Source organism: Epinephelus moara, chromosome 20 (assembly GCF_006386435.1).
Source record: "Epinephelus moara isolate mb chromosome 20, YSFRI_EMoa_1.0, whole genome shotgun sequence".
NCBI lineage: Eukaryota > Metazoa > Chordata > Actinopteri > Perciformes > Serranidae > Epinephelus > Epinephelus moara.
This window is the reverse complement of record NC_065525.1, coordinates 17,861,227-17,880,971: the sequence shown is the minus strand read 5'-3', so window position 1 is coordinate 17,880,971 and position 19,745 is coordinate 17,861,227. Positions and strand designations below refer to the sequence as shown.

The 19,745-nt window shown below is 43.2% G+C and overlaps 1 protein-coding gene across 1 annotated transcript in view; it reads right to left on the bottom strand.

Moving 5' to 3' along the window:
- Nucleotides 1-18,361, bottom strand: part of b4galnt4a (beta-1,4-N-acetyl-galactosaminyl transferase 4a) — a 179,517-nt gene extending 161,156 nt beyond the window's left edge. Inside the window, exon 1 of the mRNA XM_050073770.1 lies at nt 16,741-18,361. Within this exon, the coding sequence (XP_049929727.1) occupies nt 16,741-16,882 (142 nt within the window). The 5' untranslated portion in view covers nt 16,883-18,361. The remainder of the gene's footprint in view (nt 1-16,740) is intronic.
- Nucleotides 18,362-19,745: the final 1,384 nt, after the last annotated feature.

Below are 19,745 nucleotides of genomic sequence, written 5' to 3'. Positions count from 1 at the left end.
CTGAAGAACTTTCAAATGTGCTGGCTTTATGTAGACACGAAGCTTGGCAACAAAAATTGTGTCTTTTAATAAAAAGAACGACCTTCATCACTGATACCAAAATGACCCAATACTCAAAATTTCTTATGTATTTTTATGGAACCAATCAATTTTAAGTTTTTAATGGCTTTTTTAGGATTTATCTAGTATTTTGGCTGTGACTGTACTAAAAGAAATTGCACTTGAAGACCTAAGAGTGATTCTTAATGCAATATTTCACAAATGCATGGGGTGTCCGAAAACTTTTTTCCACCACTGTATAACTCAGTTGTTTACATTTTTATTAAGGCTTTATTGTTATGCACAATTAAGGTCGTGGCCACCTTTGAGTGACAGGCTGCAGATAGTATCCTCTTGTTCACTGTCAGATCCACTCCTCGCTCCTCCACAGCTTCACCCTCTCATCCAAATATGGTCACCTCTAGTTTCAAAACAGCTAGTTGCCGAACCTGAGGCTTCAAAACAGGAGTCCACAAACCAATAGGTGACATCACATTAGCTACATCCATTGTTTTATATAGTCTGTGGTCACAAACCAAGTCAAGTTCGTCAACTTGCAGAGTGGGGCTTTCCATAATGCTGCGACAAAATGAGAAGCAAGTCAAGTTTCACTTTCTCTTCTACTTGTCAGAGTTAGTGATTAAGAACAAGGTTTATCTAACTTTAACAACATTTTATAAGTTGTTTAATTAAGTAGTCAAGTCAAAGGATTATGTATCTACTACTTTATACAAGCAGAGTTTTGTGTGTTTGATGAGCAGGGTGAAGGTAGGAGGTACGCTCGAGCTGCAGGCGAGTGGCTGAGGGTGAATTTGCATATTTACAGATCCACGTATACTAAATGAGGCAAAGGTGTGGATTTACATCTGAGCATTTTTAAGGCATAAAGGGATGTTTTTTATGCAATTTTGGTAAACAAAGATGAGTTTTTAATTTAAATATTGCCTGGAGATGAAATTAAAAATACGTTACCCTAACCCCTGAACCTCAGAGTGGCTAATATTCGTCACAGATGATTAGTGAAGGTCTTGTATGCAGTAAAGGATTTTACTGTCTGTCATCCCAACATGTTGCAACCATCAGGTTTGGTCATAAAAAATGAATGAGTTACCAGCAAGATGAATAATGCGATCTAACATTGGTAGGGAATGGTAAAGAGGTCAAAAGGAAAAGGATTTACATATGATTACATGTTTTTCTTCTGCTCATTGCATTCAATCACAATGCGTCAAATTCCTTTCACACATCGCTGCATGCACCACTTAATAACTCTCTTTTCTTTCTTTCTCGCAGATGTACAGTAAATTACACACAATACTATGCACCTTGCTGTTACACTAGCCTCAGGAGGCCATCTCTGCAGAATGACTGCCTCTAAACAAAAGGAGCAAAGACACTTAAAGGCGGTGGCATTGACCGTCCATATTGTGCTGCGCGTCCAGGTAAACATAGCTCTGGTAAACACTTGTATTCAAAGTAACAATGACTTAACCCAGCTGAGTGAGACCTTCACCTGCGCATTGAACGAGCGTGTCTCAATCTGATCGGAGTAATAAGCAGAATCCACTTCAGCCTATGATGACTCAATTTGCACAGGCACAACTCGGGCTTAACAGCGAGGACTTTTTTGTTGATTGGATGATTTTTCTATTCAGAGCACCAGCGAGCATTAAGGGCACTCAAAGAAAAACAAATTACTCTTCTATGGGTCCACGCCCTGTATGTGTGTGTGTGCGCGCGTGAGTGTGCGTTTGTCCTACAAATGTGTGGGCTGAAAGCAGATTAGTATGAACTGGCAATATAATAAGCTTTCCTACAATTCTGAACAAAAATGAGAGCGAGATAGGGAGGAGAAGACAAGGGCTACTCTGTGTTATCACGCTGCATTGACCTTGTTTGCAGAAGGCCAAACCACACTATCACTTTCTCCATCACTAACTTCAGCTTTTTAAGTGGCTGGGTAGGAAACACTGTTGTAAACAAAAAGTGATCTTTTTCCTCCTTCATTTACCCTCAGGCACACACACACACACACACAAAATGTATACCAGTCTATGGAGCTGCAAAGCTGCAACATTTTAAGCAAGATAGAATCTCCATAGTGTGCTGGGAAATCAGACGCTTTTACCGCAGCTGTCACTGATACTGACTTTGTAAGAGTTGTTGACGCTCTTTGAACCCCCAGCATACAGTGAGAAGTACTTTTTGAACAAAGAAAAACCCTGATGAGGGCACTTGTGCATATGCGACAAGCCGCTACAACAATGAACATTAACTTGGCAAGCAAAATTAACAGTTGATGTAATGGCTAATTAATTTGGCACTTTAAATCATGAAAAATAAGTGAGTTACACGGGCACGCTTTGTCGTCTCGGTGATTAGGCTTGATTCTATCTAATTGAAAACAACAGAGAGGTTTTCAGATAGCGGCAGTGGAGACCTGTTATCGCAAATGTAGCTGCAAAGTGGTTTATTTCAAAAGAGGAATGACAGCTAATGTGGAATGCCTGCAGTCCGCAGTGTGGTCTGAGGGAGACAAAAGTAGTTAGCCACGCTTTGCTGCCAAGTACACAAAGATATTATAAAAGAGAAAACCCATGAACACTGGAAAAGACAAGCGTACAATCACAGCACGCTGGATTTAACATATTTTCATTTTAATATGCGGTTTCCTTTATGAGCAAAGCAGCTAATGTTAGATGAGGAGAGGAGATCTGATGTCCTGCTGAAAGACTTTGTAGTGTATCACTACCTGTCGCTCACACACCTGTCTCTATGCTGTAGATGTTGTTTTTTTATTCTTCTTTTATTGCCCTATAATATGTTTTTTATTCAGTAATGTTATTGTGTTTTAATGTACATTTGATGCATGCAGCAATCAATTTTTGGAATGTGTATTTCCATTTTTGAAGGGAAGAGAGCCAAGGAACAAGCCTTTTATTGCAAAGAGCCGACTGCATTATTTTCCATGCACGACACAATAAAACTTGAACCACGGGTCAGTGTGAGCAGCGTGCCAACTCATCCCACAACCAAACACACACACACACACACACACACACATATAAACCAGGAATAAATCTCTATCTTGGTTTCTTCCTACGTGTATACATACACAAGTATATAGGTGTATACATACACTTACACAGATCTATCTAGCCACTTGCTAAACCCACTTTAAATGCAGCACATTAAAAATCTTGCTCCATCCTCCAGCGCTCAATATATACAAGTCCTTGGCTGTTTTATCTCCATTCTCTGTAATTTGAAATGCAATGAAATGGTCAGAAAAAAGTGCTGGAACAATTACACTGAGCGGCTCATTGTCAGTCCCCCTATCCTCCCCAGCAATGTAAAAACACCTCATTTCTACCAGCAGGGCGAGTAGCAGCAGCATGTCTGACAGAGAGATAATAGAGTCGAATCGTCTTGCTTTGCTGAGGAAGGTGAATCTCCATGTCGAAAGCAGCCAGATGAAAAGCTCGTATTTGTCCCACATCTCATTTGCAGATGTAAAAATTGATGTTACAAAAAAAAAACACAGGGGGTGGGATAGATGTGTCATTATATGGAGGGGAAAGGGAGGCTGAGGAGCAAGAATAAAACAAAGACGAGCAACTGAACAAGAGGGAAATGGAAGATAAGAGGGTGGAGAAGGAAGTGGAGGAAAGTGTGGTGACATTAGACGTACAATGCCCTCTCTGTCAGACGAGCTTTTAAGAATGTCCTCTCTGTGCTATCATGGAAATGAAGCCATGTTGCGATGTGCACTGAAATGTGAATCTGAAACTGGAGACATCAACAACAGCTACAGGAAGTGCACGTACAGTTTCTTGCAGTGCTGTGCTCGGATAACATTTACAACTATTTTCCAATAATTCTCATCTTCCCTCAACTTTTTTTCCCTGTCCCCTGTTCAGCGGAGACAGAAGTATCCTTCTATTTTAGTTTATACTATTGTCACTGTTTGCTGCTTTTTATTGCTGTGGTAAGTGTTGCTGCTGTTGCGGCACACCGAGAGCTTCAGAGTGAATAATACAGCAAGTCGACGAACCAGCCAATAAGCCAGCCAGACAATCTGAAAACCAACAGTTCTGCCACAACAGAGAGGGGGCTCTGCTGTGTGTCAGAATAGGAATGGAAACCAGTCGCTGAGCCATATGAAGAAGTGACGGTGTGCAGATGTGTGTTGTTAGGACAAACAAGAACACAACTTGTAGAAGGAAGTTGGACTCAACTGGTTTAGATCTCTGGAGCTCTGCATCACTTTTTGTCCAGGAGGGAGGAAGCGAGAGCAGCGCCCTTCATCATGTTAGGTAGGGAATACTGCCTGATATACTGTGCGTGAGACAAAGCCAACTGAGGCGAGGAGATGGAGTGCTGTGATTTAGGAGTGATGAGTGATTTTCTCATCGGCGCATTGATGGAATAGATGCGAGTTGGCACAAACCCAGCCAGGTAATTGGTAGAGGTCGACCCTGAAGGTGAGAACAGTGGCCTTTCCGGGACGTCCTGTCAAGGTGGGGAAAATCTAGTGTGGGCAGCAGTAATGCACGGCTCAGGCTTTTTTAAACCGATGCCAACCCATCCCATTATGAAAGCCAATCTGCCCCGCCTGACCCATAAACATATGCACTAATAAATCATCCAGACCCAACCCGTAAACCTGCAACACTGAAGCTGAAAGTTTCTGGTACATGACCATTGCTAATAACAACCTACTTGTTGTTGGCTACACAGTTTATCATCTCTAGTAAGTATCACAATATAAAACAGGTTTTCTGTTTAAAAAGTACAAACATAAAAAGACAACCAGTAGCCTACTCTCCCATCGTTTTAAGCGGTTACATCTTTGGTATGATAATGAGCACACAGCTGACAGGTACAGTGGTTTGCTGACATGACGTAACAGAAGTGCGTATTTAACAGATTCATTGTGGACAGAGAGAAGACGCTGGCTTGCTGTTAGGACACCACATTAGGTCTACATATTCTCAGAAGGAAATATTTTTACCGAACATTATGACCCGAGAGCTTTAAATATGTTGGATTTCAATAGATTTTTCTGATTAAATAAAATAAATAAATAAAGGAATTCCTGAGTGCAGCAGTGCTGATGATAAAGCTGCTTGCTGTGTGCGTCTATGAGAGAGACAGAGAGAAAGACGGAGAGGAGAAGGTGGACTACTGCACAATGTTTCTCTAAGTTATTAATAACTTACTTAGAATGCTGCTTTGTTACTTGATTACCCACATGCCTGAGACCTGCAATATTTACACTCGACCCACTGGTGGGTTGTGGGTCAACCCACACATCACTAGCAGGTAGTTAAAATTTCACTACCTGATTTTGCTGTACAACCCAAAGCGCTGCAAAATCCATATACATATTAAACTTTTAACTCTCTTGACAGACAACAGTGACGTGGGAGGAAACCTTCAAAAACCTGCCTGCATTTTAAGAATCCATTAGCACCTACTTATTTATGAAAATCAGCTCGCAGTGATGTGAAATTTGTCGAGATGCATAATCCATTACAGCGAACAACATGCTTTTATCATTGTCACAGGAAAACACAGAGGTAACAAGGTGAAGCAGCTGGAAGTGGTGGACTGCATTACCCCATAACAATACTGTAACCTCTAGCAAAAAATAAAAGCACTTAGGATGTTCCTATGTTGCTAAGTTACTTATTAGATTCAATTATTTATTTTCACATCATTCAGAACTGAGGAAAGAAAGAAAGAAAGAAAGAAAGAAAAACATTTAAAATCTATGGTACAAATGAATGGGCTAAAATATGCAGAAATATTTGCTAGGATCCTTTAAGCACCAGCCACTCGTTTTGTTTACTTGAAAACAGCCTGTGACTGAACTTTCTGTGACAACTTGCTTATAACCTTCTTTTCGCCTGCAGCTTTTCCCCACAGTAATTGCCACAAATAAAAACTAAGCTCTCAAAAATAAAAAGTTGTCAGTATATGAAGCGGAAAAAACAAGCTTTTGAAAAATTATCTTGCAACACAAAACTCAATGACCACTTCGCTGATCAAAACATCCAGAGCTGATTTTCAATCAACTGTATCAGCGTGATTGAGACTATCAGAGGGATAAGCCACAACTTGAGAATGATACGATGAATACTAAAACAGGGGATTTAATTATTATGAATTATAGAGAAGTTCAATTAATGAAAAAATGTTGAAATTCAGTGCACACTGGCAGGGCTCCTCTCAAAGCAAGTATGCACAGTTGTACAAACACAAACACAGCTTCAGAGTAAACTGCAAACTTTCCTTTTCTCTTGAATATCTTTCCTCATGACTGGCCACAATAGGGGGAAAAAAAGGGAACAGTGTTTGACAGCGCTCAGAGAGCTATGCGGCGCTCCTTCACAAAGCGGCTCACATGGTAATCAAGCCGGCGAGCGGGCCTTTGAGACACAAAACAAAAGAATGACAAAGTGCAGCCCTTGTCCTCTCTCTTTCTCTTGCTCTCTGCTCCCGCCTCCTCCGATACTCCTACGCTTCGTGCAAGAAGAGAAATAAGATAAAAGATGGAGACAGTCAGATGTAAAAGAAAACTTGGATGATAGGTGAGATGGAACGAGAGGAGATAGAATGTAAGATGGGATAAAAAATGTGCTGTAGTAATACAAGATAAAAGAGAAAAAAAAAGTCGAGACAGAAATATATACCATTCAGCTCAACTAAGCAAAATGCAAAAATGCTACTAGAGTTTCGCATCGGGTTGCTGTCAGCAGGGGAGACCTGTCAGACCTGCTGTGGAGCAGTGGGGAGCCTTATCAGCACCACTATCACATACTTGGTGTTTTTATCCTTTTGTATATAGGCGCAGGATACAGTTTTTATCTAAATGGCAGCCAGACAATGTTAGCGGAAGCCCTTAAATGTCAAAGTGGAGGAAACTTTCCCACTCACTGCTCAACTTTACCCGGCGAGCTTTTATAAATGGAGATGAATTCCTATCCCACCTCCAGATCTGGTTCCACAAATGTGTAAATATTCATAAGTGAGCATTGAAAGGGAAGAATGTGCACGATAGTGATTTCAAAAGGAGGGTGAAAGGGAATACTATGAAGAGAGATGCACACAGGGACCGGTACACTACGGTCAATTTACTCTCTTACATTAAGTGTATCCATTTTTATGACTTTTCAACAGAGCTGCAAAAAAAAAAAAAAAAACCCACAAAGCTGATTACAATGCAACCAACATCCCTGTGTCTGTATTGTCACCGAGGTTTATCTGTCCCCCTCCTCTGATCCTTTCTCTGTCTTTGCTGCAAGCCAGCACAGCCTCGAGAAGAGGTGACCTTTTCCATTAACCACCGCTACAGAAAGCTCATTCTGAGCAGCAGGGAGCGCGCAGACACACACTCTTTGATGATTGATTGAAATCCTGCTAGGTCCGGATCACTTACAGTAAGGCGACACCAGAGCTGATACAGCCCGGCACTGCATAGAAACCCTATGAAAGAAAATCCTTCTGCAGAGGTGGGGAGTAAAGAGCGGAACCGGGCCCGAGCGCGGGGAAACTGACAAATCCCATCATGACAAGGATCATGATCGTCTGCAGTCGATACTCCCACCTGACATCTGTCTCTGTGGCGCTCACTCTTTTCTCTCTCGCTCTCTGGTGGTTTCTCCTTTCTTAAAACTTGCCGCCAACTCGCTCGCTTTCTGATTCACACTCCCCTCCTCTGTGTCTCCCAGCAGTGTCCTGGTAAATTGTCCAAACTGTGTGGGTTTTTTGTCACTCTACTGATGAAAATTGGGCTTAATTAAAACTTGATGGCATTGTTTAACAGTGTGATCGCTGCCTTATTAGACACCCCTGCTGCATTCGGTGGATGCACCTGAATAGCTTTCCACTGTGAGCCTCATCTCATGTGTACACATCCAACACAATTCCAGGTACAAACAGACTGTACACCATGAAGGACTGGGAATATTATCAGTCACAGCCACATCCTCTCCTGGTGCATCCTGCTGCATGTCCCACCTGTTGCGTGAGAAGGGTGTCCTTCTTCTGCCCTGTCCCTCCTCCCTAAATGCTCGTCCCCCATTCGCAGCGAGCGTGCCAGCGGGCAGACAGTGCCATCATTCAGCTGCTTCCTCTTCTGCTCGGCTAAACACTGGGGCTAAAGTGCAGACGGCAGCGGGATCGGGGTGGTGCGCACTCACAGACACATGCAATAACACACTGGGAAAAAAACAAACTACATCACACATACACATTTCCCTCCCTTTTACACTAAATCTCTCTGTTTCACTCGTTAACTCTCTCCAACACACACATGCAGACACACACAGACAAATCTCCTGCGGCAAAGCCATGGCAGTGGGCCAGAACTCTCATCTGCATGGGGCAGAGCTGGTACCTTGATGGTGGCTTGTTAGGCAGGCCAACACAAATTTCATTAACCCCGAGGTTAACACACTCTGGACTTGTGTTTTTCCAACGCTTGTGCTCACCTCTCAACCTAGCCTCCCTTCATCCCTCGATCCTATATCCACATTCGTTAATCTTACACGCAGCACTTGAGAGTTGTGAAATGCACGGTGGGTATGTGAATGTAACACATCCTGAGTGTGAATTATTTTAGCGCCGTTATAAATTCTGTCCAGGGGCGCTGTGCAATTGCTTTAGCATGAGCAAGAAAATGCTAAATCACCAAAGGGAAAGAGTGTCACTGAGCGAGAGATTACACAAACATATTTTTAGACATGCAAGTACATGTGAGAAAAAGCAAATGCAGGAATATGACAGCACAGACAATGAAATAAAAGCAAATGCATAAGAAGAGCGAAGGTGTTATTTCCCGCTCTTAATCCCTCTGTTGTCTCCACCTCCACCAGACAGGTCCTACAGCATCCAGGCACATTGAGGATGCACTGTGTGAGTTGTTATGGGGACATCGTTCATCCTCGCTGTGGAATTACCCAGAGAGAGAGATTTACTGGGTTGGTCAGATAAGCTGTGGGGCAGATTCATGGTTGAGCTTCTGACAGTCCCCATCCCAGCTCCCCAGACACAAGCTAACAATGGACTGACTGTCACATGCGCATGCTTTTATGACACAGCCCTTTAAATGAAATAAGGCGTCAAAGATACGCTCGCTTCAAATTAAATGACTGTTTCATATATAATGCAGTTTCCCGATATTGGTATGGTTATATCTAATCATTTCTCAAAGATACGGGAGACATATGCATAGATTATACTGTAAGATTCCCCATTTCAATTTTATACTCACAGCACTGAAAACATCCAGGTTTCTGCAGCAATAACTTCCATCTAAAAATCGAATTATGTGCTTGCACAGTCTCCGAAATATTTCTGTTAAGCCAAGCCAAACAGTATGGCTCTAAAGAATATAAATCACCACATTAGTACAGCTACAATTTCATAATTCACCCCTTTCAGAATGTCTCCTGATGAAAAGCTTTTTCTTTTTTTTCCATTTTCATCTCATTAACAGAGCTCTTCCACGGTGATGTAAAGGCCCAGCATTCCTAAATGGAAGCAATCTTTAAAAGCCGTACCGCCCAGCTGGGTTCACACGTGTCCCCGGTTTAACATGCCCAAACCACTTTGTTGATGCAGACTTGCAGACTGCGCCCACGCTGGGCTCGGTGCTCCTGTAAAAGCTTCTAAATTCAACTGTCAGAAACCCACCTAAGATATACAACACAACTTCCTTGGAAATTGCCTCCTTACTAAGCATGTAGGTTGTTTATAGTTTCTTGCTCTGTTCTTCCTTCTCCCATTAACAACTCCGGTTCCGTTTCATCAAAGGGGCAAGTGGGCACCGAGCAGCTGCATTATTCACAAATCTGAAAAGGTAATTGACAATATTCATTGTTGCATGAATAAATGATGGCATGAAAAAAGGTGCTGTGTACGTGTTAAAGTGCTTGCACGTGCCGAGATGGCAAAGTGGTCCTGGCCGAGGTAAAGCTGACCGACCGTGAGAACCACAAGAGCTAAAATTAGGGAAAGTGACATCGGAGGCCATGGTTACCATGACAGCGAGTCAGCCTGAGGGTGTTGCTGCTGAAATACAACAACAAGACAAATCCAACTTGATACTGAACCGCAACTATGTCCAAGTGTTTGAATGTGAATGTGTGTGTGTGTGTGTGTGTGTGTGTGTGTGGTTGGAGTTTCAGTTTCACCCCTCTCTCAGGAGATATGAACACAATACAATGACACTGCTTCCACAAGTTGCGTGTGCTTTATTTTTAGTCTCTCCGAGGATATTTAACGCATTCAGGCTTCTTCGAAACCTGTGAATTCATCGGTCTTGATAAAATAAGCTCAGAAACATTGCACCAGCCCAGCACGTTCCTCCCATATGTTGTCTCCATGGGCAACCAAGCAGCCAATCTGTCGAGGCCCCTGAGACTTCCTCTTCCGACTTCCTCCTTATCCCTCCAGAGCGGTGATGTGTGTGTGTGCATTATGTGCCATTTTACAAATACATAGGCAACATATTTGTGTATTTGTGTCGGGGCGGTTGAGTGTATGCACGTGTGTGTGCCTCTACATGTGTAATCTTAGTTAATCAATAGAGGCCTGTATGCAGCAGCCAGCCTCCTCCTCCTCCTCCTCAGTGGACCTGTTGATGCTGGTAAACAGGGGGGCTGTTGTACAACTGGGTGGCCGCATAAATGTGGCACTCATCTAATATGCACCGCAGCGCTGCCTGCCAAAACACTTCCTCATTGAAATTCTGATTAAATAAGGCTAGTCTGGCCAGTGTGCAATCTGAAAACTATTTAATTATATCTTTTTGGCTTTCCCCATCATCACAGTTACAACAGCTACCTGGGCTTTTAAGAAAAGATAAATGAATGCCCCAAGAAACACCCACACATTACGTCCCATTGGTATTGCTTATTGTGCTGTGATTATGTTTATTTGACTAGCCTATTCATACACAACAAAGGCATATGGAAATTATACATTCCTGCACAAAGCAAATCAAGATCATTCTTTTGTCTGTATGTTCCCTACCCTACAGTTTTCTCTTCAAGCACAACAGGTTCATAGAGTGGGAGGTATAGGAATAGCTTAAGAGTAGAATGGCCATTTCAATTAAATTAGCATAGGAGGATGATCAGAGTGGCGGCCATTTTTTATGTGTAACATTGTCTTAACAAAGTACTGTGAGCACTGTAGCGGGCTAACTTACGTATGAACTGACATGTGGTAAGTTGCAAACTCACTAAGGTGAGGTTTTGCAGTAAAGACCGAACAAGCAGTGGAGTAGTACGTAGCATGGAGAGTAGAATTGGCTACTGAACTCAGTACTTGTAAGAGTACTGTCTAAATCACGTCAGCACTTCCTAGTACCAATTCACATTAAATTCATTGATGCCAAATTTCTGTACCTGAGAGCACATCGTGGTGAGAACACCGGACAAGAGTCGAAAGTGACGTGAAGCCCGCCAAGCCTTGAAGCCAGCTTTGGAGCTCCAAGGCCAGCAATGGAACTCCACTGAGCCACCAGGTTCAACTTCAGACAGGTGGTAGAAACGCCCCAAAGTCGAGATGATGGCCACAGAGCTCCACGGCCACTCAGTCATTTCCCAGCGAGAAAAATCTATCGCAGCACCTGCCACGATACGGCTTCTAGTATTTTTTCTTTCTATTATATTCTAGTAATAGCCTAGTATCACTGCTAGATGAGCAGACACACACACAAGGACACACAAGCAGACGGACAGACTAAGACAGCAGATTACCTCTATGTGTGATTAGAAAAGAGGAGAAAGTGAATAATCACTTTTTCATCTACATCACCCCTGCAGCTTGTTCAAAAATCTGATTTTTGTTATTACAGGAAAAGTAAAGTTCCGAAAAATGTACCATTGGGTATTGGCATCGAATTATAGGCAACAGAACCAGTACTGGATTAAATATGAAAAGTACTCAAACCTCATAAAGAGGTTTTGTTTTGTGCAAGATCTCCGTTGGTTATGGGTCAAGGCAACATGATGAGCATCAACAAAAGACAAACAAAAGGAAAATGCTGGCTTAGTGTGTACAGTAGGCCAAAACATGTCTTATCACTATAGCAACTACCAACAACTGCCATTTTATTTTGAACTGCACAAATGACCCCAGCACACAGTTCAATGCCCATCTCATCCCAATCTACATCTATGGTAGGGAGTAACTTTAACATCTAGATTTTTTTTTAACTAAGTTCCTCACTTCTCAAGCTTCTGTTTGTGTATGCCATTACCTCCCTCATATTAGATCCTTCTCTCTGTCTCTCTACTTTCTATAATATCACAAAAAAAAAGGTGAGTGCACTGCCCATCACCATTCAATCACCAGTCTATCACACAGCTCCATCCTGTACTGAATAATTTAGTGACAGAAAATGATGGTCCATTTCAATACGGCTGCGGCTGGCTTGACGCTCTGAATGATGATGACCCCGAATCAAAATGACCTGATGATTCTTCTGCGTAATTGATTTCTTAGCCTACCAACCACAGTGTAATATAAATGACCACATATGACTTCTGAGTAATGATGTGTCCATCAGCGCATATCAATAAATATATGTAGACTGGTGGTAATCACACGGTTTCCATTACATAGACTAGGTGATGCACAGGTTGGGGGAAAACATCACAGCTTCTTTTAAACCTAGAATGTAAATATCACCAGACAGGTAAAAACAAGAAGATTGCTATTTGAAGCTTGGTCGAGGCAATCAATGCCTGCCGAGAGTGCTTTTCTTTCACTGCAGCACCCAGATTCTTGTCAGCCAGTACCCAGAGTTCAACCAGAGACTTTCCATTATCCTTCCATGACTGTATTCCTGTATACAGTATGTGCGTCTGTCTTTGCGTCTCTACAGTTGTTTTCTTATATGAACTTGTCCAGAGAATCAGGTCTGGATTCTACATGGTTTAGGTAAGGTGTAGCGCCTGGAAAAAGCGTGCAGGGGGCAGGGGGCAATGCAGGATGCAAAAAATAGGTTGCGGAATGAGGCTCCCGGGAATGTCTCCAAGTGGCCACCTGCAGCAAAAAAAAAATCTGCGACCCAAAAAGCATTTTCTCCATTGACCACCATTGTAAAAGAGACTTCTGTAAAACTGTTGACAGGACACCTCCAAATGCCAACAAAGTCAATTATGAATCTTTCCATTATATATATTTTATTCATAGAGGTTTTATATTTGTAAAACTTTCCTCGAGTCAAGAAAAGATATTTTAAAATCTGTGATGTCATAACGATGTAAAGTGTATGAGCTGAGCGGGAAGTCATGGGCGGAGCTAGCAGGACAAACACTACTGCGCATACTCATTGGGCCGCAAATCACAAGTAAATCACAAGTAAATCCGGAAGCTGGAAACGTTTTTTTGGCATATGCGCCAAGCGAGCAGTTCCATTTGACTGAATAGGCGCCATCTTGGGATCCGGTATCTAGTTATTATCATTCTACATACATCTATGTGTGGAACTCGGAAGTGTCTGTTTACTGGGGGTAAACGTATTTGAAATCACAATAATATTGTATCGTGACTTCAGTATCGTGATTATATCATATTGTGAATCCTTTGGTATATCACAACTTGGTTATAAACAACTGAGTCTCTGGCCGTTCCTCGACTTTGTCTGTATATTAAGTGTTTGTCCTTATCAACGTAAGTTTTCACATCTCGTCATCTCTCTAGTTAGACCTTTTTCTTTGTGTCTTCATGTAAATAACTCTACTCCTTCATCCCTGGATCCTTGTATTCTTCTGGTTTCGCACCAGTCACGTGATGGAAACATCATCAACATGCCTACTCACTCGCTCTGAATTCTTCAGACAATGACCGGCTCTATTCACACATGGGTTCAGTTGGACATTACACAGACTTTGTGCTGAGGAACTGGCAGACTAAAGTCCATTTAATGTCCCGTCCAAATGATTCAGACACTTGCGTTCTCACAAACAGCTCCTCCAGGTATTGTCTAAATGAGTTCAGGGTTGCAGTTCATGAGTTAAAGGTGCTTCCCAAAACACACACAAGGAAGTTCATATACATTATTTCAAATTGCAAAGAGTGAAAGAGTGGTTACAGCTGGTGGATGTTAAGTGCCAAAAGGTAGCAAGAGGAGAAAACAAAAGGCAGCTAATGTGTTCAACAAAGAAAGTTTCAAAGCGTTCACAAAAGCCATTGCAAGTGTTTCACGAAGGAGAAAATGTATTCACAGGGTTTGTTAGGTCTTAAGGATACACACAATGTGTTTCGGTGAGAGACGTTGAATGCATTACAAAACTGTGTTTGTTTGCCATGAAGACTCCGCGGGGCACCATTAAGAAGGCCTCTTCTCAAAGTCTCAGGCCCCTGCTTCCTCATTATGTTGACCCAGTGAACCAACACATGAGCACACTGAGGTGAGTCGACTGAAGTTTGAAACACTTGACAGACTGTGTATAGAAATCATCGGCGGTAAACTGTCTCCGACGTGCTTCTCAAATCATTATTCACAATTAGATAGACGGCCTCAATGGGGCACTTTATGCCAAGATGTTTATATTTCTCATAAGTCTGCTGGTCATATGCCAATAAGACATTATCTAGTGGATGAAGTACTAGCAGCAATCTGTCTGATACGTGTGCTTCCTCAAGGAGAGGATTTGGCTGAGACAAATCTAATTTCCTCCAAAATAGGGACAAGCGGAGTGGAAATTTGACAAATTGTCATTTCATATTCAAATAAGGGGGGGACTCAGGCCAAAAATGAAATTACATTATTTCTACCTGCCCCACCTCAGTGCTAAGAATCAATGAAGATTTTTTGTGTGGAGAGAATACTGCCAGCCTGATATGAATATTTACACACTTCATAGATCCCCATTTCCAGTAATGGCTACATCTCACTTAGAAACCCTTGGTGCGAGAGGGGACATGTTATTCATAAGAGGTTAAGTGAGTTGACCTGCTCAGATGCCTGCTAAATGGAAGACAGTCAATTAGACACACAGACCAGCAAAGTACAGCATAACAGCTCCCTTCCTTGCCAGACGGCCGCCGCGGACGAGTCACAAAAGGCAGACTATTAGTGGAATCCTTAAAATGAGGAACACAGTAATATCGAAAATATCAGCGGGGCTGTGGGGAGAAAGAGAATGAAAGGGAATGTCGTGCTCTCGGACAAGTTAGCACAAAATCAGCAGTGCAGCGACAGCAGAATCACAAAGGGTAAAGAATGCACAATGCAATGATATCCCATAAATCTGCTTAGTGTAGGAGGACTGAGAGTGACCACTCATTACGTCAACTTCAGTGTCTGTGTGTGTGAGATATAATATCATGAGCACCTGTATGATATGGTGCAGTGCAACACGATAGCCCTGCAATGAATATGGTCGATACCAGGCTGATCATGTGCATTTATTTGTTTACTTTTCTTAAGAAAGGTCTGCCATATATATCCAAGGTAGAATAATATATGCTTCAGAAATGCGGGAGTCAGTGCAGGGATGGTTGGTTGACTTCACTAGCTGCGGACACAAACTCACAGCTCGCTCAGCTGCAGTCACCAAATGCAACAAGCCAGAGTGGCAGCCTTCAGCCATCAGTATGATTCAGGACTATGCTCATCAGAAAACTAAATCTAGTCTGTCACTGGGAAAACCCCACAGCTGAGATCAGAGACGAAGAAATGATCCCTGTGTGTCAGTGCATTGTGCGCGTGTGTGTGTGCACACTGTGTGCACTCTTCAAGGACATCATAATCATTGGGTATCACTTTACACAGACAGCTGCGGGAGACAGAGTACACCACCATCCCATGTTGAATCTGTAGTAAGTGATGGTGCGTTACATCACCCAGCACCTTTTATCACTATTCCTTTCACTGCAGGTCCGGTACAATACTCTAGATCACTGCTACAACCAGCCGTTCACGCTGTGCACAGTGGCTACACGCAATCAAGCGTTGGTAATAAGAGGCATCGCAGCAGCAGGTGGAGATCTGCCTCCCGCCTCCCCTGGACTGCCCAACTACTGATATGTTTTCCAAGCCTGACTGGTGCGCCCGTGACCTCTACAGCCACCTCTATGAACAGCCCTTTGATTATTAATGTTGAAGGCGGGGGTCTGGCTTTCGACCTGGCCCGACACCGCGGTGCTCTTTACTTAGCCCGGAGAAGGAAACTATTGTTAATTTATGAGACAGGCTGCCTCTCTGTGTTACTTCTTCTCTAGTCCTGCCCGTCACACATGCCACGGGAGGACAATCATGTGAAAGTCTGTGGGGCTGTTGTTTCAGGGACACATTTATGATAAATCCAGTAATATTTATAAAGAGACTTTATGTGTGTGTAGTGTTTATACTGACCTCATCAAGAGTTCTGGCATCACACTCCTGGAATACATACATCTGTTACTATGTGGGGAGTTCACAGTGGAGTTATTATGCTGTGGAGCATTTTTCTCTTTGTGGATGTCACCTTAATATTCCTGCACTGTGTTCAGAGGTGTTTTTATGATGTTGCACTAGTTTATGGTATTACCTCCTGAGGTATCACTGCACTACAGTATCTATAAAGGGGCTGTTAAATGTCTTTAGGGGCTGTTAGTTCATATCCATCAGAGTAGAAGACTTCTCTGGAAGTGTAGCACATGAGATGCACAGACAGGTTTCTCTCAGCCTACCTTTTCCGTAATTGAAGTGCAGTTTGATGGTCTTGCCCTGGTTGATGTGCAGGTAGGTGAACCACACGGCGGAGGTGAGCAGTACCAGCAGCAGCAGGAGCTTGAACTGCTTCCGGATCTTCTTCACGGGGAAGCGCAGCATCCTGGCTCACACATCCTCCGGTAGCCGCCCGGTAGATAGTCAAAACGGGTCCGGAAAGTGCTCGATCGGTGGCTGCTGTGTTTTTATATATATATATATAATTCTGGTTGTCCACCGCTCTCACTGATGGTCTACCTCTCCCATCCCAGGCAGCCCTGCGAGTAAACAGGGAGTGTTAACTACAGCCTTAAAGCGCGTCTCATTCCCCCGGATCCACGGGCTGACAGCAGCGCCAAAGTCGTCTTATCCTCAGATCTGGGTCCAAACACCTCTGTGGCAGTCATTGCTTATGAATGCAACCCGGTTTTACACCCCCCTTTTCTCCTATGAATAGCGTGGCTTGTAAACAGGCTTCCCCTGCTGGAGTTTCCAGGCGGCTCGGGGCGCAGCAGTGAAAAGGCTGCGGGATCAAAAGCCGCTAAGTTCAGTTAAGAGTGTGACCGAGGGAACAAAATAGCAGTCCGGCGATAATCTACACAAATCCCCTGTAGTTCAAGCCTTTGCTGACACCGCGACGCTGATTATTTTATCGGCTACTCAAGGATCATCCCCGGCCATGGGCTTTAGCGCAAAGTATCAAAGAGCGAGAGGAGGAATTTAGTTTCCATGTGGAGAGGTGATCGGGCAGAGCATCTCAACAGAGCTTACTCCACAGAAGCACCGTTTTCCTGCAGGGTGGATCTTTTCCAAATGAGTACAAATGAAATTAAAAAGGCCTTCAGTGATATATGCCAGGCTGCTGCCGGTGAAACCTCTGGCGGAGTGGCCACTGTGAAGGTAACCTGATCAGGGGGGAAGGTTAAGGTGGCAATCGACCAAATGTCACAGCCCTCTGCGCTCCATCTATTGTTAAACACAGCTGAAACTGAGACTCCGATCGAGGGCAGCGGGATTTCAGATGGAGCGCGTTTTTATTTAAGTCCCGGGAGAGGAGGGGCGATCAGCTGTCATCCTCACACTCGGGCTGGTGTGAAGCCCCGCGACGCGTAAATATCAAACCGAGATTGCAGATTAAAAAATGTGCATGCTCCATGGCGGCGGAAACAATAGAGAGGCTTTGAGAGGAATACTCAGGTGTGAGTGTCCGATTTGAGGTCCAGGGAACAGATGTCCATGTGCTCCGGTTGCTCCGCTGTCTCGCGGCAGGTGCGTTTCACCCAAATTCTCCCCAAAGTACCTGCGTCGTCCGAGTCCACCGCGCGTGCGACAAAGATCAAAAACAAATCATCCGGATTAAACTACTAAACACTGATATGTGGCGCTAGCGGCGACGCACCGCCTTGTGTTGTTATTCTGTCAGGAGCTTTTTTCCCTTTAAAACGCCGCAATAGCATCGTCCGACCCGCTTGTCGCCGCGCGCGGGGAGGAAAACCAGCGGAGCTCCAGGAAGGGTGTCGCGGAGAAACCAGCAACAAGCAGTGATGTAACCAGGATAGAACATGGTTTTGTTTTGCTACAATGAAACACGTAAAGGGTATCTCCTTTCACTGCACAGCTCAGTACGCCCATCAATTGAGCATCTTAACGGTGCAGAGCAACCTAACCTGGCCAGGAGGGGGAATGGCAGGTCCGGTGTCCAATCGCAGCCCCGCAAAGCGTCCACAGGAGGCGGGATGACAACGTTTGCCCTCACCGTTGCTTGGTAGGCTACTACTGTGGTACATCATCCAATAGCTGAACGCAAAGCTGGAAACTTGTTAAGCTTTCCTATTGTGCCCTTTTGCCCAGATTTCAAGGCCCCCATGCAAATTTGATCAATACTGATTAGTCATTTTTTATGCAGTGGGTGGAGACACAACTGGAGAGATTAATCTATAGGAATATAGATAATTAATGGAGATACCATCTGTGCACAGAAATACTCTTGTGTCAGTGTTGGGCTCGTCCATCTTAAAATAAATGTCTTCTAGTAACAGTCATTCCTCATCTTCACATGGATGTTAAATTCCTCAGCTGGAGTGCATCCCTCCCTGAAATCTCCAGGAAATAATGCATGTAGGCCTGCTATTTTTTTGTTGTTTTTTTTTAATTTGACATAAATTTACACAGATGCTTTTGCAAACCAGTCTTCTCATCCTAAATTGATTTATGTCTGAGTTAGTGGTAAAAATATATAAGCTAGTTTTGGAAAAAGAAAATCAACACCAGTCTAATATTTAAAGAGAAGGTGGCAAAATTATTCTGCATATTTGTCATTTTAATATAGCATTAATAACGTTACTTAAACTGGCTTCGCATTTCGTCACAAAGGAATTGCACATAAAGTAGCCTGTGTGTTGTGTGTGTGGTGACACCCTGCAGACGCACTCAGGACACGCGCTTGACTGCCGCCCTCTGGTCAAAGATGAAAGAGCAGTGACTACACTGAGTCTTGAGGCTTCACTGTAGTGGATGCAAAGTTAGTGCTTCAAGCTTGTGAGACAAAATACAGGTAGAGATATAGCAAGTTTAGATGCCATTGTATTTCATCTCACTATCCACAATACAACTATGCAGACATATTTACTTATATTTAAGCAGCACACTGATCTAGTAGGCATTTTCCCACAGAAGACATTTTGATTTGTCATTGCTGGAATTAGAAACTGCTTTGCGCCATTTTAGAGTCTTAGTAAATTGAGCCTTTGGTCAGACCAGTGAGCATGCACACTACCTGGACCCTGGACACACCCAGTTGAAACAGAGCCATCAGTAACATTATTAATTTCACCTGTGCTTTTTATTGAATAAAGTCAAAATACATGCTATAAAGAGTGTCTGTATTTAAATGCCCCCTGGGGGGACTAAAATATTATAATTCAGCTAAATGCAGATATTTAAAGGCCCTGCACACACTGGTGTTTCTATTTATTCTGATCAGACC